Here is a 25,254-nt window from a genome sequence, read left to right as displayed (position 1 = left end):
AATAGGTGAAATACATATATTATGTTATTAGTAAATCTAGCAATGAGTTTTATAATTCATTGAGGGTCATTGATTTATATCAATTTAATAAGAGACATTTAATTTAAAACCTTAGTAAATATATTATTTAATAACATGATACATATATATATATATATATATATATATATAACAAGTTTAAAAATCTATTGGTTTGTTCTATCTTTAAAAAATATGAAAAGAAATTATGTGATTTAGAATATCTTATTTTTAATCTAACTATTGCAAATGCTCTAGAGCTATCAATGATGCATATAAAAAGCATGAAAGTGATGCTTTAGATATTGGTTACCATGAACTCTAATCTCCAAAAGCAACAAGAGAATTGAGATATTTAAAATGGTTGTACACTTAAAAGAGATTGTCAAGATCAAGTAAGATATTGAAAAAGGAACAACACAAAGAATGTTAAGGAACTTAAAGAAAGAAAGTGAAATTTTCACTTTAAGTATTTATGCTATCAAATGTGGATCTCATATTTATAAGAATGTTTCATAACTAAAAGGACATTGGCTAAAGACAAAATAAATCAATGCATAGGAAATGGAACAAGAAGTTTTGTTTAGTTGTAATATTTTATTAACTCAAAATAATATTAAAATAGTAAAAAATTATAGAATTTTAGAGGACCTTAATTAAGTTAATAAAAATGAAAGAATTTAGTATTTTGTGTAAATTAAATTAAATAATAAAAAATTAATTTATAAATTTTGTAAAATAAATAAAATAATTTTTATCTAAATAAAATTTTAGAAATTTATTAATCCAGTTTAGAAACCCATATATAGAATTGATGAATTTTGCATAAATGACATACCCCTAGGTATTTATAAAATGAAAAAAATATCCTTAAAAATAAAAAAATAAATTATAATAAATTCTAGAATAAAAATAGTAAATTAATTGGGTGATACCTATAATATCCCTAATTTTGAATTTAATTTGTATAATAAATTATGACTAAATAAAAGAAATAAAGTGAATTTATCTTAAAACAAGTAGTATAAAAATATGATGAAATTAAAATTTTCTTGTAAATAAATTCTTTCATGAAACTTTACAAAAACATTAGAAATAACAATTGATAAATTGTACTTTAATAATTAAATTAGTACTGGAAGTTGTATCATTCTTATTCTTTTTATTCATAAATTTCGATAAAACTTAATTAAAATAAGTAATATTTTAGATGAATTAGGAAATGTTTATGTTGATTTAAATCTTAAAACAATAGAAGTTATCAAGATCTTAAGACTTTATAGATAAATATTATTCATAACATAGAAATATATTTTCGCAATTTAAATTTAATATTAAAAAAAGATTGAGGGAATAAATTGCTAAATATTACAAATATAATTCAAATTATTGATTACAATAAACTTTATCAACCCTTTTAAGTGTCTAAATTTGACAAAAAAATTTACATACCAAAATCAATTTCTAACTAGGACTTAATCAAAATTATTAAAAACTTGATACAACTTAAATCTTAACAAAGCAAATTCTTCCTTGCAACACTATTAAGAATATGATGCTAAAACGGATCATTCTTCATTTCAATTCTTGACAAATAGTTGCAAGGGTGAGTATTTACCATCTCACTAAATCCTTTATTTTATGATAAAATAGTGATACATTCTTAAATACGATACATCAAAATAATACTAGTTTGCATATTTTATTAATGAACTTATAGTAGATCAACCATTATAACAAGCACATCATTAATATTTCAAAACATACACTAAGACCATGTCATTTCATATATTCTTACATAGATCAGCATGTCATAATAAGTGTGTTATAATCATATTAATCGATGTATTACGATATATGTAGTATAATGAATCCATATTTTTACTAGTATTTTACTTTAGTTTTAACCCATTTGATAAAGAAAACATGTTGGAAAAAGTAGAAAAACTCATAAAAATAGAATGAATTAAGTTTTCTTTTAAATACATAGTTATTTTAGAAATTAGGAATTTTCTATGTAGAAATTAATGATTCAATCATATTTTTGTAGGAAGATCTGAGCTAAGTTCAAGAGGATGGGAGATTAGAAGAAAGATAGAAGATAAGTAGCAAAACTGGAAGGAAGGAACAAGGTTTAATAGAGTCTAAGCTGGGTGTGATCACTATCGCTGGTGAAAGTGATTGTTCCAGAGCTTGGAAATCAAGGAAAATCTAGGCGTGATCACTATTGTTGATGAAAGTGATCGTTCCAAAGAGTTTTTCAGCATAGTCAAATGTGCGTTACCACTTTCGCTGATGAAAGTGAGCGTTCCAGAGGAACCTCAATTACAACAAAGTGCGCATTACCACTTTCGGTGGCGAAAGTGGATGTTCCAGAGAAGCTTCATGCATCGCGAGTAGCGTGTGATCACTTTTATCCACAAGAATGATAGTTCTAGAGAGACCTGCAGTACAACAAGTTACGCGTGTCTACTTTTGTTCATGAAAGTGAACACACACATACCTAAAATTCCAGCATTGCCACTTTTGTGAAGGAAAGTGATTGTTCCAGTCTTAAAGAGTTCCAGATAGGCTTCTGCGTGACTACTTTAGTGAAGAAGAGTAGTAACGTGCAAATGGCAGGAAATCTATAAATTGCAGAAAAGCTCAGAACTTTGGATCTTTTGTTCATTTTTCATTTCCATTTAGTTTTCTGGTGTGGAGAGAGTCTGAGAGAGCGATTGGGGATGAACATCAAACTTCAACCTAGAGGAATCCGATTGAAGATCGATTGAAGATTCTTCTTCTGCGTTCATTCTCCTTTTTTCTCTTTTTCTATTGTAATGGCTACTTGAACCTTTCGTAGTTAGGGATTGTGAATCCAAAATGAGTGTGTTGAATCAATTCTGGATCTGGATTTTGAGTATTGGAATGGATTGAGTGATTGATTCTACATTTTACGTAGTGATTGAATGGAAGTTTGATTAGCTAATTACAGAGAAACTCTTATTAATGGAAATTGAACTTATTTCTCATATCTGAATCAATTACTAGGATCATAGATTTCTTAGGGATAAGATAACTTGATCTTGCAATCTTCTGGTTTCTAACACTTAAAGTAACATTTAATTGAACTAGATCTAAGGAATTAGAGTGATTTAATTGAATGTTAGATTTATTGAGTGAAGGAATTAACCTTTGATTAAAATAACGTGAAACTGATTGCCATTCCTTCTAATTACTTGAATGTTTAGAACTTTATTTATTCAACACTGAAGTTTTGGTGAAACAACTCCCTAGCTATGTTCTCTACATTTGTTAATCACATAATTGCATGTTCATTGTTCTGTTTTCCTTTCAGATTTTAATATCTGTCACTTTTATCTCCAAAATCCATCTGAAATTCGTGAAAGCTCAACTAATTGTGGACTTGTGAAGTGATAATTGAGTACTTTATTCCCTGAGGACGACGATATTTGGGACTCAAACACAGTTCTATCATTTTTTATAACTTGCTACAATAACACTAGTACACTTGCTAGTTAAATTTACTATGTTTTGAAGGTGGCAATATATTATAATACCAATATTATAATCACACATCTCACAATGTTACAATCATTGCCCCTGGGATCCCTTGAGGTTTTCCATAAGTATAGATAGTCGTTGGCTAGTCCATGCACATAGATACAATTATACAATAAAGGGCCCCTTAATAAGTGTGAGGCCATGTGATGCATTCGCACTCAATCGATCCAACACACCCCATTCTCAATACATAATCATCATTCACATTCATGCTTACATACACATAGTCATGCGCTTCCATGTCATCACATATATGAAAACCATGCATCCAAACACCAGATAAACTCATATATATACACATTTAAACAATAACTAATGTATTTATATTTATAATCAATAAATTACAAAACTCAGGGCGTTACATCAATCAATCCACACAACAACCATAATCACATATTCACAACATAACAATTTGTTATAACTTATTCAATTTTCTCCTTCAAACACACACACACCAGTGCATTGTGATCACAGACAACGATGCCTCTAGCATTTTTTAAGGTCTTACTCAACTAGGTAAATAGTCGCCAGTAAGCCCATACACACGAATACAATATATACAATAATGGGTCTCTTAGTAAAGTTATAGTTAGGAGTCTAGTCAGGAAACGAGTATGAGGCCATGTGACGCATTCGCTCTCAAAAAGAGTGTGTACACATACGCGAGATCACTGCTTGCTTGAGGAAGATCACACTCACCTGGTGACAGTTGGGTTGAATTTATCCTATCTTGCTTGAGCAAGATTGCCTTGAAAACATGTTGTTTTGGGCGCTCAGTTTCGCTTGAGCGAGATCTCCTGCACCAGATGTCTACCAAAACACCCTTAAATCATTCTAATACAACATACCCTATAATACCAAACAATTCATTAATTTATTAAATAAAAATGAAAAAGAGGATGTTACACCCTACATTTTGTAACACCCTCAATTTTATTACCCTTGAATGAAAAAATAAGAATTTTAGTGGAAGGTATTTCGGTGTAGTGAGAAAGACCATCTAGAATCAGGCTCTTTAAAGCCTTCTTACTGTAGCGAGCAGTGGATAAGGTTGACTCGACTAACACTCTTGCTAGAGTGAGAAATTCTCGATAAAGTGAGAAGATTCTCACTACAGTGAAAATGACAAACAAAGGAAAAGTGATGTTTGTTTTTTTTTGCTGTAGCGAGAAACTCTTGCGGTAGCGAAAGATAGCTTGCTGTAGCGAGAATATCATAAGTTAAGGGGTATTTAAAGGGTTTTCAACCTAGAAAATTTGGATTACAATCCAAGTTTCGACCTCTCCTTTGTTGTTTCTAATCTCTCACCCTTTTTTCTCAGAAATACTTATCTAAACTTCAATCTTCCTTCGAATTTGGGCTTAGAAGTTCAACCATTCAGATCCAAGTACGTTACTTGGAGCATGGTTCTCCAACTTCATTCCTATTTTTTAGTTTCTCTATTCTGAAGTTTTATACTTTGTGATACTTAAGGAAACCTTAACCCCTAAGATGATATCCTCTATCAGGACGTTGTGCCTCTCCCTTAGATCTCCAGAAAAACTCAATTTGAGAAACCCATTTTCAGGTAAGAAGAGTGGATCCCAAACCCTAACTCCTTTTCGATATTTTGTTTTGAAAATACTAAAATTTTCTATTAGAGCCCTAGAATACTAATATTTTCTTAAATCTCAAGTGTAGGTATAGTGATTTTTAACATGAAAACCCATGATTATTTTTGGAACTAGCTAAATACAAATTGTATCAAAAGCTCTGAAAAGAACTATTTTGAGAAATATTATAACTTTATTCCTATTTTTCAATTTTCTCTAATATGAAGTTTTATACTTTGTGATACTCAAGGAAACCTTAACCCTTAAGATGATATCCTCTATCAGGACGTTGTGCCTCTCCCTTGGATCTCCAGGAAAACTCGATCTAAGAGACCCATTTCCAGGTAAAGAGAGTAGATCCCAAACCCTAACTCCTTTTTGGTATTTTGGTTTGAAAATACTAAGTTTTTCTATTAGAATCTTATAATACTAATATTTTCTTAAATCTCAAGTGTAGGAACAGTGATTTTTGACATGAAAACCCATGATTATTTTTAGACCTAGCTCAATACAAATTGTAACAAAAGCTCTAAAAAGAACTATTTGGAGAAATATTAGGACTTTACTAGTGAATATTGTTAAGAGATAGTTAAAATTACTATTTAATATTTTTGGCATGATAGACATACTGCAAATATTAGATGATACCAAAACATTAGGATAGATGATTATATTAATAGTGAGAAAGTATGTGTATTGAAACTGTACGATTGGTCTGAGTCCAGAGGTGTTTAACCTTCAGTATATTGTATTCATCAGTGTGGTGTAAAATTGATTGATGATCCTTCTGTGATGGAATGATATAATATGATAACTTGAATGTTTGTCTAATGACTAATCTATGTTGAAATTAGTGAATTTGAGTTATTGAGGAAAAGTAAATAATATGATATGATTGTGAAATTATGAGATGTGTGATTATAATGCATGAGTCTAACTGACTAATAGGTGTGATTATGATACAAGTATTGTAATATATCTAAGGGTGTACTTATACATGTATTGTAATAATACATAGATTTATATAAAACATAACTCATGTATTATGACATGTTGATCGAGGAAAAGGATGTGGAAATGAAATGAGAAATATTGAGAAAGAGAATAAAATGAAAAATGTTAAGAATAAGTATAGATAGTCACAGAGATACACTATTGGTGTAGAAGACGGGGACGATTGTAAAGATCTGGGAAAAATGAAGGTGGTGGATGTTTTTCTATGAAATGCGCATAAATAATAAAAATAGAGGGAAAAGACACCACAGGCCTCACACTTATTTCGTTACCTAATCCCCTGACTACACCTTTGCTAAAAGGGAACAGGTCGACACACGTGTATCCGTATTGCTGCGGCTAACTAGCTATCTATACTATGAAGTCTTTAAGGGATCCCAGGGGCAATGAATATGAAAGTGTAACAAATGTGAAAGTATTATGAATATGAAGTAGTATAGAAATTGTATGATTATTGTCAGATCAATGTATTTTATATGTGTATTATTCTATTTGTATTGTGTTGTGTATGCTTAAAGTGTATGAATTTTCATATATTGGAATATGAATATGAAAGTTATACAATAGTTGGTGTAAGGGCTGAGCAATTACAGTGCAAAATGGTTGTCGTGTTTGATGTCTTTGTTGGGAGTTTTGGGTGCAGGGGGTCTCGCTCAGGCAAGACTAAGTCATGCAGTATTCAACATTCTGAAGTGTTCTCACTCAAGCGAGATCAGATAGGATCACCTCAACTGTCCCCTTGCCTAAGCGAGAAGGGATCTCGCTCAAGCAAGAGGCACAAGAAAAATGGGTAGCTCTCTGGATTTAATCTCGCTCAGGTAAGAACGCTACTCACTCAAGCGAGATGTAGCTCGCTCAAGGGTCAAGCAAGAATAGTAGAAATTTGAAAGGTTCCACTGTTTGATTTTATCGCCCATACGAGGATGAGCTCTCCCAAGCAAGAACCATTGGATTTTGAATATGTGATATGAGTATTGCCATATATCAGTGGGCAGAGCCATATATCAGTGAGCAGGGCCATGCATCAAGGAGTAGGGCCACACATCAGGAACAAGCACGGCTATGCTTCAACGAAGCACGACATTGCATAATGGAAGCACGACCTTGCATATTGTAAGCACGGCCATGCTTCAGGAAGCAGGGGCATGCATCATAAATGAGCATGGCCTTACTTCATCGAAGCACGACCATGCATCAAGTAAAAGCACGACTGTGCATAGTAATTTTAGGGCAAAATAAGGAATATAATTCATAAAATATATAGATAATTTTAGAATTACATCAAAGTGAATTTTACTCACCAAAGTGATTAAATTCTCAAGTTAATTAATTCTCAATTACATTATCATAATGAAAACTTCATAATTTAGTGCTTAATTTTAAGGGTAGCTTGTTAGTCACCAAAGTGGCCTAGCTTTAAAAGTTCTTTAAGCATTTAATTGTGTGTTGTAAATTGTTCAAAATTGTTTAATGCTATATGATAACATAAAGGGTGAACAATTTAGCTCATTAATTATAACGCTAGGAGATCGCCCAAAGGTAGATCATTGCATATGATTAATGACATTAAAGAGACGTGTAAGCACTTCATAATATGTTTGTATATCCAAAGATGACTTGCATATTGGTTTGAGTGACTGGTTATCGATTAAAGTTGTTTATTAGCATCATTATAGATAAATTGTGTATTTAGGCGTTACCCAAAGGTAAACTTAGATGCATAATTGATAATGGTTGGCTGTCTGAATCTATTAAGTTTATTCAAAGCATAAATGTTTAAGCATGTATTAAATATTTTAGTCCCTATACATACGTATGGCATGAGCAATGGCGTAGTCAAGTTCAATAGGCTAAATTATGATGATTGAGCTGAACAAGTTTGATTCTAGCTAGGTGTTATGGACTTAGACCTAGCAATCATTATGGAACAAGAGCCTGCAACCATCACAGAGACCAGTACTGAAGAGGAAAAGACTCTTCATGAAGCTTGGGAAAGGTCGAACAGGCTGAGCTTAATCTTACTGAAAATGACTATGGTTGAAAATGTGAAGCCATCAATGCCAAAGACTAAAAATGCTAGAGAGGCTGAAGAAGATGAAAGAACACTTCGTCCATCTCACATTTCATGAAGGGGCTAGTAGTAGTAAGGCTAAGCCAGGTAAAAAGGACAAGAAGGATAAGACCTTATTAAAGGTTCGTGAAGGCCAAATCCAGAAGGGCCAGAGATGCTTCTTCTGTAAGAAAGATGGCCACTTCAAGAAAGATTGTCTGAAGAGAAAGGTTTGGTTCAAAAGAAAAGGTATATATTATATTTCAATATGTTTTGAATCAAATCTTATTGAGGTACTTAAAAATACCTGGTGGTTAGATTCTGGTGCAACTATTCATGTGTCACATGTAATGTAGGGATTTCTTTCGATCCAACCCATAAGCGGAACTGAAAAGTTCTTATACATAGGGAACATAATGAAGGTATGGATAGAAGGAATAAGGACTTACAGATTGATCTTGGATACTGGTTGTTGCATAGATCTAGAAAAGTGTCTTTATGTTCCTGAATGTGCTAGAAATTTGGTTTCTGTTGCAAAGTTTGACGAATTTGGTTTTAATTTTAAGATTGGAAATGGTACCTTTTCTTTGTATAAACTCGTTATTTTGGATCTGGTACATTAATTGATGGTTTATATCGTTTCAATCTTAATGTTAAATTTGCTGAATCTCTGTTTCATGTTGAGAATGTTGTTAGTAGTAATTTGAATATGCGTAATGAATGCTCTGCTTTCTTGTGGCATTAAAGGTTAGGTCACATATTCAAAGAAAGGATAATGAGGTTAATGAAAAGTGAAATTTTATCTCAATTGGATTTTTTTGACTAGGATGTATATGTGGATTGTATTAAAGGAAAACAAACTAAACACACATCAAAGAATCTAGCCACAAGAAGCAATCAACTCTTAATATTGATATACATTGATATTTATGGTCCGTTTGACATCTTAAGGTGGTGAAAGATATTTTATTACCTTTATTGATGACTACTCGCATTATTGTTATCTGTATGTGTTGCATGAAAAATCCCAATCAGTGGATGTCTTACAAGTATTCATTGATGAGGTGGAAAGGCAACTAGATAGAAAAGTAAAGGTTGTGAGGTCAAATAAAGGTGGTGAATATTATGGAAAATCTAATAAAAGTGGACAATGTCCAGGACCATTTATGTAACTTCTAGAAATTCGAGGCATATGTGCACAGTATACTATGCCTGGTACACCACAACAAAATGGTGTGGCTATCATGGAAATGGTTTGGAGTATGTTGAGTTACAGTTCTGTACCTATGTCTTTGTGGATGTACGCATTAAAAACCGTTGCATATCTGCTTAACAGAGTTCCTAGGAAGGCAATTCCAAAAACTCCTTATGAACTGTGGACAGGAAAGAAACCCAGTTTAAGACATCTTCATGTCTGGGGTTGTCTAGCAGAAGTAAGAGTGTATAATCCACATGAAAAGAAGCTTGATGCTAAAACCATTAGTGGTTATTTCATCGGCTATTCTGAGAAATCAAAGGGGTACAAATTTTACTATCCTAACCATAGTATGAGAATAGTTGAGTCTGGAAATGTAAGGTTCATTGAAAATGGTCAGTTTAATGGGAGTGGTGAAACACGAAAGTTAAAAATTATAGAGACACATGCGGAAACTCTTGTAGTTGGTGTTTCTTCTCAAGTTATTTTTCTCCTTGTTGTATCACGATCATACAACATAAAGAGACAACAAGTTAATTTTTCAAACCCACAAAAACAACATATAGAGGATGAACCAGCTAACAATGCGCAAGTCATGGAATGTTACAATTCTGAAAAGTGATTGAATGCCATGAAAGAAGAGTTAAAATTAATGAGTGACAATAAGGTATGGGATCTAGTTGAGTTGCCTGAAGGTTCAAAACGAGTCGGTTGCAAGTGGGTCTTTAAGACCAAACGTGACTCAAAAGGCAATGTTGAGAGATACAAGGCTAGACTTGTTGCTAAAGGATACACTCAAAAGGATGGCATAGACTATAAAGAGACCTTCTCTTCGGTTTTAAAGAATGACTCTTTAAGAATTGTTATGGCTTTAGTGGCTCATTATGACTTAGAGCTTCACCAAATGGAAGTAAAGACCACCTTTCTGAATGGTGACTTGGAAGAGAAAGTTTATATGGATTAGCCAGATGGCTTCTTGACCACAGGTAAAGAAAGTCTAGTGTGTAAGTTAAAGAAATCAATATATGGGTTGAAACAGGCTTCCAGACAATGGCATCTTAAGTTCAATGATACCATCACGTCATATGGTTTTATAGAGAACACCGTTGACCAGTGTATCTATATGAAGGTCAGTGGGAGCAAGTTCATCATTTTAGTCTTGTATGTTGATGACATTGTTCTTGCTACTAATGATGTTGGGTTGTTGCATGATGTAAAGGAGTTTCTCTCTAAGAACTTTGAGATGAAAGATATGGGTGAGGCCTCCTATGTAATTGGAATAGAAATATTCCGTAATAGATCACAAGGATTACTTGGATTGTCTCAGAAAGGCTACATCAATAAAGTATTAGAAAGATTCAAAATGGAAAAGTGCTCATCAGAGGTGTTTCCAATTCAAAAGGGAGACAAGTTTAGTGAAATGCAGTGTCCCAAGAATGAGTTGGAGCAGAAAGGAATGGAATCTATTCCCTATGCATTAGTGGTCAGAAGTTTAATGTATGCTCAAACATGTACTCGGCCTGATATCAATTTTGCTGTTGGAATGTTAGGCCGATATCAAAGTAATCTCAGAATGGACCACTGGAAGGCTGCAAAGAAATTTCTTAGGTATTTACAAGGCACCAATGACTACATGCTTACTTATAGGAGATCTAGTTATCTGGAAGTGGTTGGCTACTCGGATTCAGACTATGCTGGATGTGTAGACTTAAGGAAGTCAACCTTTGGCTACATCTTCTTGTTGGCTGGAGGTGCAATTTCATGGAAGAGCATAAATGAGTCCATTATTGCTACGTCTACCATGGAAGCGGAATTTGTGGCGTGCTTTGAGGCCACTATTCATGCTTTGTGGTTACGGAACTTTGTCTTAGGGTTTAGTATTGTTGATAGTATAGAAAATCTGCTAAGAATGTACTGTGATAATTCTGTAGTCATCTTCTCCTCTAAGAATGATAAGTATTCAAAAGGAGCAAAACATATGGACTTAAAATACTTATCAGTGAAAGAAGAAGTGCGGAAACAGAAAGTGTCTATTAAGCATATTGGTACTGATTTAATGATAGCGGATTCGCTAACTAAAGGATTGCCCCCTAAAACATTTTCTGGCCATGTTGGTAGAATGGGCATTATAGACAAGTCCTTGTTAGCATGATTGTGTGATTCACATATATGTGTATAGATTGTTTTGCTCATATTATTGCAGACATTTTTGGGAATTCAATAAAAGTATTATTTTTGCTTGTTTACTTGTTATCTGAATTGTGTTAATGTACATGTATGGTTTGAGTTTGATAACAAGTTGAGTGTTAAAAACACATCAGAGTTATAGTCTGTAGTATGACTGATTAAAGCTATTTTGATTTGAGTTGGTTCTGTGATACTTGGAAGGAATCATTTCGTTAAATGACTTGTGACTGCCATGATCCAATCAACTTAAATCATTAAAAGATGATGACTTGATATTATCAATGATATGCGCACTTACAGTTCATTGAATCTTCAAGTCGTCACATAGGTCAAGTGGGAGATTGTTAGATTATTTTAATAATCTTATTATTGTGGCTTATGTAACTTATAGCATGACTCTAATTAATGATTTAATGTGATGGTGGTTAAATATAAAATATAGAGTCATAGAGGGTATAATTGTAAATACAATTATAAGAAAATCATCCTCTCTCCCTTCAGATAAATAAAAGAGTGGTTACCAAATGGGGGTTACGGCATTCTCTATTTTCTATTACTTTCACGGTCTCTAAGTATACTTACGGTAAATGCAAGAAAGGAACTTTCTCTCAACTATTCGAGAGGAGCTAAAAGAGGAAGAAAGAGTTGGGGAAGATACAAAGGGATCAACGACATCAAAGAGAGAGGTAACATCAAGGAACAATGGATTCAGGTTAGTGCTCTCTAAACCCTTAATTGTACGAGAACCATGTATTGTATTGTGAGAACAACATAATTCAAGATCTAATGGAAAATGGTAATCTCATAATAGTCATTGCATAATAGAAATTACATAATAAATTAAGAAAATTCTAACATCTATACCCCTAGTGTATCTCTGTAACTATTCACACTAGACCCAATCCATATCCGACTTTAAAAGTCATTCTCATATTCCTCTTTTTTCTCATTTATAAGATCGTGCTTAGTAAAGCACTTCCAGATTAAGTTCATTCCAATCTATTCCAATCATACATTCATTGATACAATTTCAATTGTAAATCTTTTATATCCACATCATTTTCTCATATCATTTTACTTAAATAAATTTCATAAAATCACATAAAATCACTAGTAAATTTCATAATATTTCACATTTAGTACTCATTATACAAGGCATATAACAAACATCTTTTTCCTTCATTATTCATACAATAGCTATCTAAATCACATATTCTCATAAGACATTTATATAATAGTGCTTTCATGAGCACAAAATAAATATTGTAATAGAATGATAAAATAGAGTTCTCCTTACCTTGAAAATGAGTTTATGGAGAGATGTTGAAAAGGATCAAAGTTCACGGATAGAAGTTCTCCTGAGTATCAAGAGATATCCATAAGAACAAAAACATGAAAAACGATCGGAGAAAACAAAGTTTTACCCAATGAAACTTACGTGAACTCGTTTAGATTCAACATCCAAACTTGACTTTGAAGAGAAATCAGAGTTCCTAAGGCTTTTATCTAGGTGAAAGGAAGAGAGAGTTCAGAAAAAACTTGAGAGAGGGACGTGACTTTGAAATAGAATGTATTTCTTATGTAGAAAATCTCTTAAATACCTCTCAACCCCACGCGCTCTTGCTTGAGCAAGGAACAACTTGCTTGAGCGACGACATCTCGCTAGAGCGATGGCACTGTCGCCTGAGCGAGATATACAAATAGTGGTCTCGCCCATTATTTTCTGATATACTCGCTTGAGCGAGCTCCATCTCGTCTGAGCGAGGTCACTCTTATCTAGGCAAGGTGACAATTGGGCAGAATTTATCTCATCTCGCTTGAACGAGATAGCCCTATAACTTTGTATTTTTGCACGCTTAATCTTGCCTGAGCGAGATTTACCTCACCTGAGCAAGATCTCCTGCACCAAAGTTCCTCAATTTCTCTTCTAAATGCATTATAATACTACTTAACATTAATAAAAACATAATTTACCAAAAAATGAAAAGAGTATGTTACAGTTTTCTCTGAGGAAGGGAAGTGAAAGAACAGATAAAGAAGAGTGAGAAAGGTTTATTGGCTTTTAATACAAGTTTTAGAATAAAAATTTCTTAAATATCCTTCAAAACTTATGGATTCTCGCTTGAGAGAAGCCATTCTCACTTGACTCGATAGAGAGTTATCCATTTTTGTTGCAAATTTTCATTCGAGCGATGAATTTCTTGCTTGAACAAGAATACATATGAGAAAATATTATTCATTCTCCCTTGAGCTAAAAAGAATATTCTTTTTTTTTTTAATTTCTTTTTTTTGAAAAACTCTTCTATTTTGAAAACAAAAAAAAATGAAAAATAAAAATTAGGGTGCTACAATACCATTTATGCATAATAAATATTTGTCACCACAATAGAATGATATCCTCTTTCATGTACTTGCGCATAGCATTTATTGTATGATTTATTTAAAATATTTTAATAATATTTTTTTGTGTTAAAAATATTATATATAATCTAATTGTTACAAAATTCTCATATTAATTATGAAATAAAATTTCACTTCTTGTTTTATTTGTTTGCTTTTGTGTGAATTATTGATTGAATAATATAAAATAAACAACAATAAAAAGTGACTTTTGAGATTTTTTTTTTTTTTATGGAGATCAATGCTTAATTTATAGGGTTAGTGTATGAACAATATTTTGGTAGTTTTACTCTATTAGATGTTGTATCTCGTAATATTGTATATAATAGTGTCAACTAAACTAAATTTTGTATTTTGAAATACTTTTATATATCTATTATGGTTTGTGTATAACATAAATTACATAAGCCATAACTTACATATACTATTATAAGATATGTAATTACTTAGTTTAATTATATTATTTTATTCTCATCACAAATTTTGAAAAAATGTACACATTTCAATAAATTCTTCTATTCAAGTTAAATTGGAAACTAATTTTAAGTGATATAATGAATATGACCAAGTAATTTCTCATTGTAGGATTTACGGTAGCCTTTTGGCATGACAATAATGTATTGAATTCCCCTTCTTGTACCATATTGATATTTTGAGTTTGATTCAGTTCTTGGACATTCTCAATGCTTGTAATTATGTTAGCTCTTACGGTTCCATGATCATAGATATTAGGAGAAGAACTAAAAAGGTGAATCCTAACATTGAAAAATCCTAATTAGAACCTAGGGTTTAAATCACAAAGTATTCTTTAGAGAGTTAGTATTGTTATGCTTTAAAATAACTAGACATTCTCTTGGTACTGAAATGATGTGATATTGTGTCTTCAACTATTAATGAATCGTAAAGATCTAAACATGTTATTCTTATTTTGGTAGATTTGAAGTATAGTATGTTTAAGAAAAAAATTGAGTTTTTTCTCGATCATGAGAAAGAAATTGATTTATTTGAGAGGTTACGCTTGGGGGTAACTGATAGTTTGGTAGCTTAGCTTGTGAGTCAGTCACAGAAGTTAAGCAAGCTTCTGTGTATTTTTCTATCGTCATTCAATCAAAGGATGCGCTTATTTGGCCGTGTGTTGACTGCATTGTTATCGTTAGTAATAATCACCATGGAATTAGATAAAAGAACACCTTGCTCATCAATTTTAAATAAAGAATCTTGGAACTCTTTAACACTCCCTTGAAATAGAAGTGGTACAATCTAAGGATAGTACTTTTTCATAGTGAAAGTATTCAATGGATATCCTAGAAAAATAAAACCAACCTGTTGAATGCAAAATGGGGTGGACACTCCTATTAAACCCTGATCTATAATAATATAGGGCAATTATTGGGTACTGAAATGAATATTAGGCAAGTTTTTCCACTAAAAGAAAATCTACCTTTGGGTACTGCATAATCACTGTGAGTAATCTCCTATCATGGAAGAGCAAAATCTAAAAATATGATTATAGATCCAATGCCAGAGCAAAATATCAAACCACGGCTACAGCAACCTTCAAACTTATTTGACATAAAACAGCTCCTTAAGGAACAAGGATTTGGAGAAGTTAAGCAAATGGCTCTCATTTGTACTAATCAAGCTGCATTGCTAGGCAGATCCTATCAAGTGATATCACCAGTAGTTTTGTTAACATAATTGATCAAACCAGCTGTTGATCTTACGTCTGAGAGAACTCAATCCAACAATAGAACATAACAGTTTCGTTTCTAGAAATATGATTACTGCTTTTGTGCATGAAAATTGACATGCTAGGGGATGGCCATTTTTTCATATCGTTTATAGGTCGCTCTCGGAAATACCAATTTGAAGATGCTTTAGCTCTTGTGCTCTAGATGAAATTATACAGCTTAATCATAAAATACAACTAACACAACTTAATCTCAAAATTATATCAAATTATACCAACAAGCATAATTACAAGAACCCAACAACGTACGATTACACTTATCATAAATTATCTACTTATTTGACATTAAGGAGAACTTCAGTACACCCTGATTACACGTTTTTCATTTGTCTCCAAATCTGGCATCATACGCTAGTACCTACGTGTCTTGCTTTGGCTTCCGGCTCAATTCTGAGTAATGACCACCCATTAGCTGCAAAATCTCTTCCCACAAACTTTCCGAAGAATCTGATAATGCCTCACAAAGCAAAGTTGAGCTACATGCAGCAACATACCAATAATCTGACTCAATCTCATCTCTCAGCTGATCCAGTTGCCATCCAGCATAACCAACAAAGAATTGGAAGTGATGAGGCTCGAGAATTCCCTTTTTGACAAGCCCTGCAGCATCATCTAAACTGCTTCGAGATCCAAAACATAGCCCAGGGATTACCTCTTCAAATCCTGGAAGCTTCAACTTTTCCCCTGTTTTTAGCAAAACCATACTTGCCTCAAGAGGTCCACCAAAATGAAGAGAACAGTCAGAGAAGGTAGTTAATAGATCATGATTTGTAGGTTTCATGTGTTTGATCTTTTTGTGAAGGGGACGGTTGATGACAATTCCAAAAGGCCCTCCTTGTGGGTGTCTAGTTCCAGATCTGAGAAGGAGAACAACAGTTCTTTCAAAGGTGCGAACACCATCAAGCTTTTCAGTAGCCACAAGTACACAGCCAGTCTCAGGCACTGGGATAGGATGAGCCCACTTTGTTCCAAGTGGTTTGGAACTGTGCAATGTTCCACCTTGATTGTGTGTGTCAGTATCTGATATTTCTTTCTGTTAATGAAGTGAAAAAAAAAAGTCAGGCATTGAAATTTAATGTTCAGTAAATTACTGAACTTGCTTCTTAGATATGCTCAATCACAAATAATAGTCTCCACATCAATGATTTTAAAAGTATCACAAGTTTCAACAAGTCAGAATGAATAGAGAATGTGGAAAACTAATAAAACGATATGAATCAACCCTGTAGGGCTTAGAACCTGGACACTAATATAAATCATTAGACAGGTTAATAGAGAAAGTGTCGGCAAGTCGTCTGCTGTGTCAACCAAGGAAGTGTCCTAGACTGATGACAAATGCACCAAGAGGAGATGAATCTCCAACTATCAAGCATACTTCAATGACTGTAACAAAGCATGGGTATGACTATAATAGATGTTTTGAAAAATTATTATTTCAAAATTCATGAAGTTGTTGACCTCCATCACTTCTACAGGGTAAATAAGAGAAGGCAGATACAAATCCCATTTAAGACTGAATGCATTACCAGCTCATCTTTATATAGCTTTGCTCTGAATTCACGCCAATCTAGATTAGGATGATGACAATTCTCAGAGTTGTCTGATTTGTTTCCATCAGAAGAATTGTTACGTCTAATACCATCTCCATCTGGAATGGATTGTTCGTCATTGCCTGTAATGATCAATATATTCACAAAATAGAAACTTATGAGAATGTACATTATTATCAAGTGAAAACAATGAAATGAAATGGAGGAATAATATGGTAAAACAAGGCAGTAATATTGTGACCTTCATTCTGAGGTCAATACCTATAATGAGTGATCAATCTAAAATCTCATCCTTTTGTCTACAATATTTCTGCCAAATTGTTTCTCCAGACTATAAACCCAAGAAGCAACTAGGACAGTAGAAAGAAAGATCAACTAATTTTTACCAAAATTACTTTATGTATGTCATGGCAGAGCTAGCTAACACCTCTTCAGGTGTAATATGTGAGAAAAATAAGAAATATACATGGCACTTCCCTGGGGTAACAATTGGCTGTCTATTTGAAAAAACAATCCAGAAGATTCAGTCAAAGTCAATTAGTTTCTAATGAAGTGCTTTTGAAAAAGGGTAATGTGGTAAACAGTAGACAAAGAGTGAATGATGATAATCAAAGTATGGTGTTTAACCAAAATTAGCTCATAAGATTAAGGATGACATAACCTTGAATGGTGGCATGATGTTTCTCTTTTCAATTCTAAAAATGTTTCCAATGGTGGTTCAAGCATGTGAGCAAATTTAACATTGCACTTTGTACATAAAGTTTAAAAATGTAGAACTGTAGACAACAAGAATAAAGGAAATGCATTACTCTATGCACCATATATAGCTGCTGGATAAGAGATATAAGTATCAAATAATTTAACCATGTGAAGGAACTATTGATCATATTGGGAAAACAAATGGGTTCAAGTTGTATAAGAAAAGCTCCTTTATAGTGGAAACTATTACTTCAACCTGAATAGTTAATTTAGCATAGCTCATGGTGAAGGAAGGTCCCAGTTAAAATATTATGAAGCATGGGGAAGGATGAAAATAAGAAGAATCCATATATTACCATTCATGGAACATTTTGTAAGAGAAAAATAAATAATGCAGACCAATCGGATAACAAAAACATTTGGCCTCACTTCTACCCTTCCCAAACAGAAAGGGGAAAAAAGAACAAAATATATCCAACGCCCTAAGAGAGATAATTGCATAATAGCACTATGTTAAGACACTAGTTAGAAGCCCATGCTGTCCAAAGATGAGAAATAACTTACAAGAGGTAATCTTGTAAACCAAACATGACCACCTACAAAGAAATGTAAATCACTGATTTTTTTATGTAGTTAATATGAAATTTTTTCTCACATTACAAATATGTTTTGAGTTTGAAAGAGAGAACATAAGATTTAAGTGACACAATTGCAAAACTGTTCATTTTATATTTTAAAAGCATCATTATATCATCCAATTGGCAATTTCAACACTGATTATAAATTGAACAAAGGATTTCATTTTCATCAATTCAATATAGAACTTTCCTCACATTGGAGGAGGGAAGTTCTAGACTGCAATTTCAGTTCATTGTCATGAAGTAACTCCAACAGGAAACAGCAACATTGTTTCTACTTTATTGGATGAACTCTTTTATTTGAACATTGAAAGAGATTACAAAGAAAGAGTTTACTAAATGGAAAGCCAAAAAGAAATTATTAAATTCTAAAAATAATGCTATAATGCTATTTTCAGAATTTACTCGTGTTGTGTGGAATGAAAGGGCAGTAGTAAGCTAAAATCAATGAATTTTCTGGTTGAGGGACCAGAAGCAGCACTGACAAAGATCCCCAAAAATAACATATAAATTAATTAAGGCCACCAAAGTAAGCTTCACACTTGGCAGTAAGAAAAGAAGCATTACATGGGATTGAAATAGAGAAAGGAAAGTTTGACTATAATACCGATAGGTGAACTTGAAAACACTAAATATCTACATAATATATGCTGAATTTCTTTGGATCCCAAGATGTAATAAAATTGATAGAATTCTCTTAACGCCCTGGCACCTTTTTTTTTTAATTGAAGTTGACAGTCATGGATACACAGTGACACTAACAGATAAGTATTTTCATCAAGCCATAATGCAATTCACATGCATGTTATGCACCGTATCCAATCCTCTATCTTTTGCTTTCTGTAATTGTCATCTCAGAAAGTTAAAATTCGAAGGGCAAAACAAACAGTTATTGATTATTTTGAAAAGGAAAATCTGAAATTAAAGCAAATTACAGACCAGAAGAAGAAGAGTTGCCATTATTCTTCTTGCCTGCGGCACTGACAACATATGGCCGATACCCTTTACAGCAAGACTTTCGCCTCAAAAGAGTGATTTCAAGCACTCGTCCATCTACAACTCTCAAGGAAATTCCACTTCTTCCTAAATTCGATGGAATCGGTCTGTGCCAAAATGAATTTGTATTGAAGAGGTTCTTCGCATGAACACCACACAGATCCATTCACACTTTTGACGGAGCAATTTTAATTTTATCGTTTATGGATACGAGAACGATGACGAACTGGTAAGGAAAGCAGCAAGAAGATTTTTAATGCAAAAAAGAAAAACGAATAATTAGTAAAAAAAAAAAAAAAGAGGTGAGTGGAGAAACAGGAGAAGATCACACAGACAAAGATGAAAGAAACTGTGAAAACGACGCTTTGGAAAGAAAGAGAGAGAATATGCTTATTTTAACCGAATTGTGTGGAGGATTTTCCAGTGAACAGTACGGCGTACGTTAGCCACAATGTGTCCTAAGCGATATAAAATGCACAAATGCACTGACGACTTTAATAAAGTGTATATTCAATACCCGAATTAAATGATTAATCTGATCGATTGGCACTACTTATCCATTCTTCCCAAGTTTACAAGCAAATTTATTCCATAATAGGATGGATTGAACTTCTCCCATTATTTTGTTTTTAATTTTACAATATTGTACATGATAAAAATTATATATAATAATTTTTTATAAACAGTGTAACATAAAATATTGTTAACGCATTAAATTGCATTGAATTATGTAATTTTTAATATAATTTATTATATATAATTTATTGTCCTGTGCAACCACAAGTTAAAAAAATTCATTTTAAAATGAGACAAAAAAATCAACTAGTTATAATTTTAGGGTAAGTTAGCAAATTGAATCATTTTAAGTTTCAAAATTTCAAAATAATATCAATTAAATAAAAATAAATAAATACATATAATTAAATTTTAATTTAAATAAATTATTAATTTATTAATATTAAATTTAATTTTTATATTTATTAAATTATATATAAATAATAAATTACCACATGTAATTTTAAGTATTAAGTACCAACCAAATACATCAACCTTCAACTAAATACCAAATAAAAAAAATATTAACTTAATTCTCATTTTCTCAAGATTGAGTTTAAATATTCAGTTATAATTATAAAATTTTATTAAAAATATTTATTATATTTTTAATATAGAATATAATAAATATTTAATAAAAATTTGTTATTTTGAATTTATAAACCTAATATTAAAGACTAACGTCCCATAAAAAAAGATCGCTTCGCAACATTGGAGTCCCAGGAGCTGTATAATTCACACTGGCCAGGCGAAGAAACATGAGTTTTTTTTGTTAGTAAATTGTACATAGAGTTGAAAGAAGACATGATGGGCCTAATTTAAGTTTTAATTCTATAATAATAAATTAAACTAAATAAAAAATAAGTGTAAATCATTAATTTATTTTAAAATTTATATCATTGTTAGTCAATTTAATCATTAAAATTAATAAAAAAAATATCAATCTAGTTCTTAAAATTGATATTACTAGTCAGAGTTCTAATTTCTCTAGCACCAATCACACTCTAGCTAAATTTGAGATTGATTTTGTTTTTTTTTCTTTTTTGCTAATTATATATAGAGTTAAAGTGAGTTCACGAAATGGACCAATTTAAACTTTTAACTCCATAAAAATAATAGGTATTTTATGTTGGTTTCAGCTACTTTTTTTATATGATTTTTTTTTATTTCAAAAAATATAACTTTTTTACAAAATTATGGGAATATAAAGTTTAAAATCGTTATTGACGATTTTTGTGCAATACAAAAATTTAAAAATAAAAAAGTGATAAAATTTTAAAAGTAATTCATAGCGATTTTTTAAAAAAATATTAAAAATTAAAAGTTGTCAATGATAATTTTAAAAAATATATATATTTCTGTAATTTCATAAAAAAAAATCTCATATTTTTTGAATTTTTAAAAAATTCATATATAAAAAAAGTTCTATTTCAAGTTTATATTAATGACCAGCTGAAAAAATTATATTTAATAATATTTTGTATAAATTTCATCTGATTTAAAAAAATTTAAAAATTAAAAAATTTTGAAAATATTAGTTTCGTAAAAATTAATTAAATTAAATATTATTATTATATTTTTAAAATATTTATAATTCTTATTATTAAACTAAACATTTCTATTTAAAATTGAAATATTTATCAAATTTTAATTGATAAATAATTATTTTATAGAATGAATGTCGTTAAATTTTGAATCTGATTAGTATATAGGAAGTGAATATCTATCTAGGAAACCGAGCATATCTGTTTATGACAAAAGCTGTCTTTTTCGCTTTGAAGGATAAAATTAATGATCAGAAGCAGATATTTGTGGTAAGCGAAGATGGCGTTGTTAGCAACAGCAAGAGGGTCAGCTTTTGTTTGCAGAGCAATAAACATCACAAAACCTCTCCACCGTCAATGCAATTTCCTCTCTACCTCTGCTTCTCCTCTCTTCTGTACGTTCCCTTCACCCATTTCTCAATACAACTACCAAATTGTCTCTCCATTTTGCTATGAGTTATTGAAATCCTTCTGCCATTAACTTTGCCCATCGTTCCCAAGTTGTCTCTTCTCTTGGCATTTCCCTTGCCATTGTCTAATGACTGCTTATTAACTATCTATTTAATAAATTGTTTGTAAAATGAATCCTTCCTTATATAGCAAATTTAATGACGAATTTTTTTAAGACAAGCTAAAAGCTTATTTTGATATCAAAAGTTTATTGAAATAAACTGGAAATAAATTGAGAGTCATGAGTTGTTTTCTATGAACTGTTCATGAGGTCTTCTAAATGATACCCAGTGGCGGTATTGGTCTAGCCGAAGGCATTTTTCTATAATTTTGATCTGTTAGTGGAGAGGCAACATTGAGAAAAACTTTAAAAAATGTTCTATTATAACCTGGTAATTATAGTTAGATCTGATTGGACTGTTTAAATAATAAATTAGATAAACCAGATAAAATAGCACTTTACTGGAGTTAATGATGTTATTAGCATACTGTTGTAGGTAATGTGGTCTTTGCATTTTCTCTTTTCTTGCCATGTCGATTTTCCTGTTGACATGTGCAGAGAAGCAAAGCTCGGCTTTGGGACTTCCAGTTGTCTTCAAGAATTGAATGACAGATTTCAATGATAGTTTGGCTGATTTATATATTTAAAAAGTTACCATTTCTTAACACATCAGCTGGAAATCTATAGAAACCTACAACCAGAATTTTGATCATTATTTCCAGGAAAGCAACACGATGATTATAGCAAAAATGTAATGATGTTATTCACTTTTTTTCCCCCTATTTGCAAAGTCTGCAGTCTGAGCTCTAGTACCAGTCCCAAACACTTGTGTATAGTACATTTTGTCTTACTCTTTCACATTGTTTTCATTGTTAAACGTCATATAATAGTACCTGGATGTTTAATACTTCAGATTGTACTGTTTCTTTTCTTTTTTTTTCTTTTTTCAAATTCATATTATAAAACACTCCCAACGGTTGAATTGATCTTTGCTCTTGTGAAGACATGCACATAGTGAGTGGTTGTATCCTCCATTGGACCCCAAATACTGCAATAAGACCAACTTCATTTTGTGCTTGAGTTTCTGTTTTAATAAATAACTCAATCCCTGAGTTGTATCATATACTTAGACAGTGTCTTCTCTATATCATGGAGTATATTTACCTAATTGAATGCAACCCTTCAGTATGTTTTCAGAAAAAGTGCAATTTGAATCTTCAAAAACCAGTTCGAGATGCTGCAGACTCAAAAATATTGTGTAGTTTACTGAACGTGGAAGATGGGATAGATGATGAAGCATGTGAACTAGTCAGTGGAGTGGAGCTTTCTCTTGGGGAGGATGATGATAATATATGTGCATATCTGTTCAAGGCAGTAAAAAATAATAATGGAACGGGCATATTGCTTCTTTCAGATAATTTTGGGTTTGAGGATTCTTTCACCAGAGACTTTGCATACCGGGTTGCTTGCAATGGTTACAAGTATGTTCCTCAACTCCTGGTTATCGACAACGTATAAATTTCACAATGCACATTGTTTGTGTGATGGCAATTTTTATAACGTTCTAGCATATTTACTTCGAAACAAATTTGCAGCATTCTAGTTCCAGACTTGTTTCGTGGAAATCCATGGACCGAGGACCAGCCAAAGGATGGGTTTGAACAGTGGATTGCTAGACAAAACACTGAAAGGATTGCAGATGACATCACCAGATGGACAAAATGGCTAGTTGATGAATTTATGGCTGCAGGAATTTCCAAAAAACTTGGTATCATTGGCTTTTGCTTTGGAGGTGGCCAAGTGTTAAAGGTGTTGGCCCAAGACCAAGGTGCTTGTTTTGGCACTGGAATCTCCTTTTATGGTACAAGGATGGATCCCCTTGCTGCTGCTGATATAAAAGCTCCTGTCTTGTTTATTTTAGGAGACAATGACCCACTTTGTGAGGTAAGTGAAATAGATAATATTCGGAAGAAAATTGATAGAGACTCTGAATTAGTGATATTCCCTGGTAGAGGTCATGGATTTGCCCACCGGCCTGGATCTCCTGAAGAAGATGTGGATGCAGAGCAAGCCTATATGATTACGAAAGACTGGCTATATGATCATTTGTTGGTGTAAAAGGATATGTGTTCAGACTAATTATGTAAATGCTATACACTTGTCTTAAGGTGCATATTAACACTCTAGTTAGTAGACTACCTCTCAAGTCGCATTATTTTGTTAACATTTTGAATGCATTTTCTTTTCGATCAATGAAAGTTCCATGGCTACCTAAATACTAAAACGGCTACTGGATGCATTGTAGTTAAATTAGGAACATGGTCACAATGTCCGTATGCAAGAAACTTGAAGCGCGGGAACTCCGATCGGCCTTCATTAGATAGGCAATCCCTCTTCACGACCAATCGACAAGAAAGAACATACACTGACCATCTTGAACATGACTCGCACTAGTGTAGGTTTTTTGGTTTCACACCCTTACTGCATGTTTGGATGAGAAATTTAAGGCAATGTAAATTTTTAAGGAACTCAATAATTTACAGTAAAATGATGTGTTTGAATACTAATTAAAAGAAAATGCTCGTTATTGATAATCTTATACCGTATTTAAATTGATGGTTTCAATTGTTGTAATATTTTAAAATTATTATCTATTATATATGTTTAATATAAAATTAACGATTATAAATATTTCACGTATGAAGAGTATAGAATACTTGACCAACTTGCACTGATTTTCTATGAATGAGATTTGATAAACTGTCACTATATTTGAAATCTTAATCCAATTCTAATTAATCTTCACAAACAAATCTCTTCATGTATGCTTTTTCTTCACGTGTTTGGTGAAATCTTTGTGTGAATATACATGCTTTTTTATCCAGTTTTGCATTACATCTAATGACATTATAATGGTTATATAAAATTTGATCACATAATTTCTAAATAAGCAAAGACCATTAAAATTATCTTTTTAGAAATAAGGAAAATTGAGATTGAAGACATTTTCACTATTCTTGACAAACAAAAGAATTTAAAATAAAAATT

The 25,254-nt window shown here is 32.1% G+C and overlaps 3 protein-coding genes across 3 annotated transcripts in view; 1 reads left to right on the top strand and 2 right to left on the bottom strand.

The window, feature by feature from the left end:
* Nucleotides 1-7,192, bottom strand: part of LOC113855630 (glycine-rich cell wall structural protein 1.0-like) — a 52,902-nt gene extending 45,710 nt beyond the window's left edge. Inside the window, exon 1 of the mRNA XM_027487261.1 lies at nt 7,027-7,192. Coding sequence (XP_027343062.1) covers nt 7,027-7,192 — 166 coding nt within the window. The remainder of the gene's footprint in view (nt 1-7,026) is intronic.
* Nucleotides 7,193-15,891: 8,699 nt separating this feature from the next.
* LOC113854316 (UPF0301 protein BT_1078) lies at nt 15,892-20,023 on the bottom strand. Its single transcript, XM_027485253.1, has 3 exons — nt 19,600-20,023; nt 17,300-17,445; nt 15,892-16,806 (listed from the first exon to the last, which is right to left on the bottom strand). Exons 1-3 carry the CDS (start codon nt 19,820-19,822, stop codon nt 16,132-16,134), a joined length of 1,044 nt encoding a protein of 347 aa, XP_027341054.1. The 5' UTR covers nt 19,823-20,023; the 3' UTR covers nt 15,892-16,131.
* A 2,006-nt stretch (nt 20,024-22,029) lies between these two features.
* On the top strand, nt 22,030-24,513 carry LOC113854704 (carboxymethylenebutenolidase homolog). The gene is made up of 3 exons (XM_027485870.1): nt 22,030-22,150; nt 23,393-23,687; nt 23,802-24,513. Exons 1-3 carry the CDS (start codon nt 22,036-22,038, stop codon nt 24,322-24,324), a joined length of 933 nt encoding a protein of 310 aa, XP_027341671.1. The 5' UTR covers nt 22,030-22,035; the 3' UTR covers nt 24,325-24,513.
* Nucleotides 24,514-25,254: the final 741 nt, after the last annotated feature.

The sequence above is a fragment of the Abrus precatorius genome, unplaced genomic scaffold (assembly GCF_003935025.1).
Source record: "Abrus precatorius isolate BTA unplaced genomic scaffold, Abrus_2018 Scaffold11, whole genome shotgun sequence".
NCBI lineage: Eukaryota > Viridiplantae > Streptophyta > Magnoliopsida > Fabales > Fabaceae > Abrus > Abrus precatorius.
Note: the sequence above shows the minus strand (reverse complement) of the source record. Positions and strands in the feature narration are given on the sequence as shown.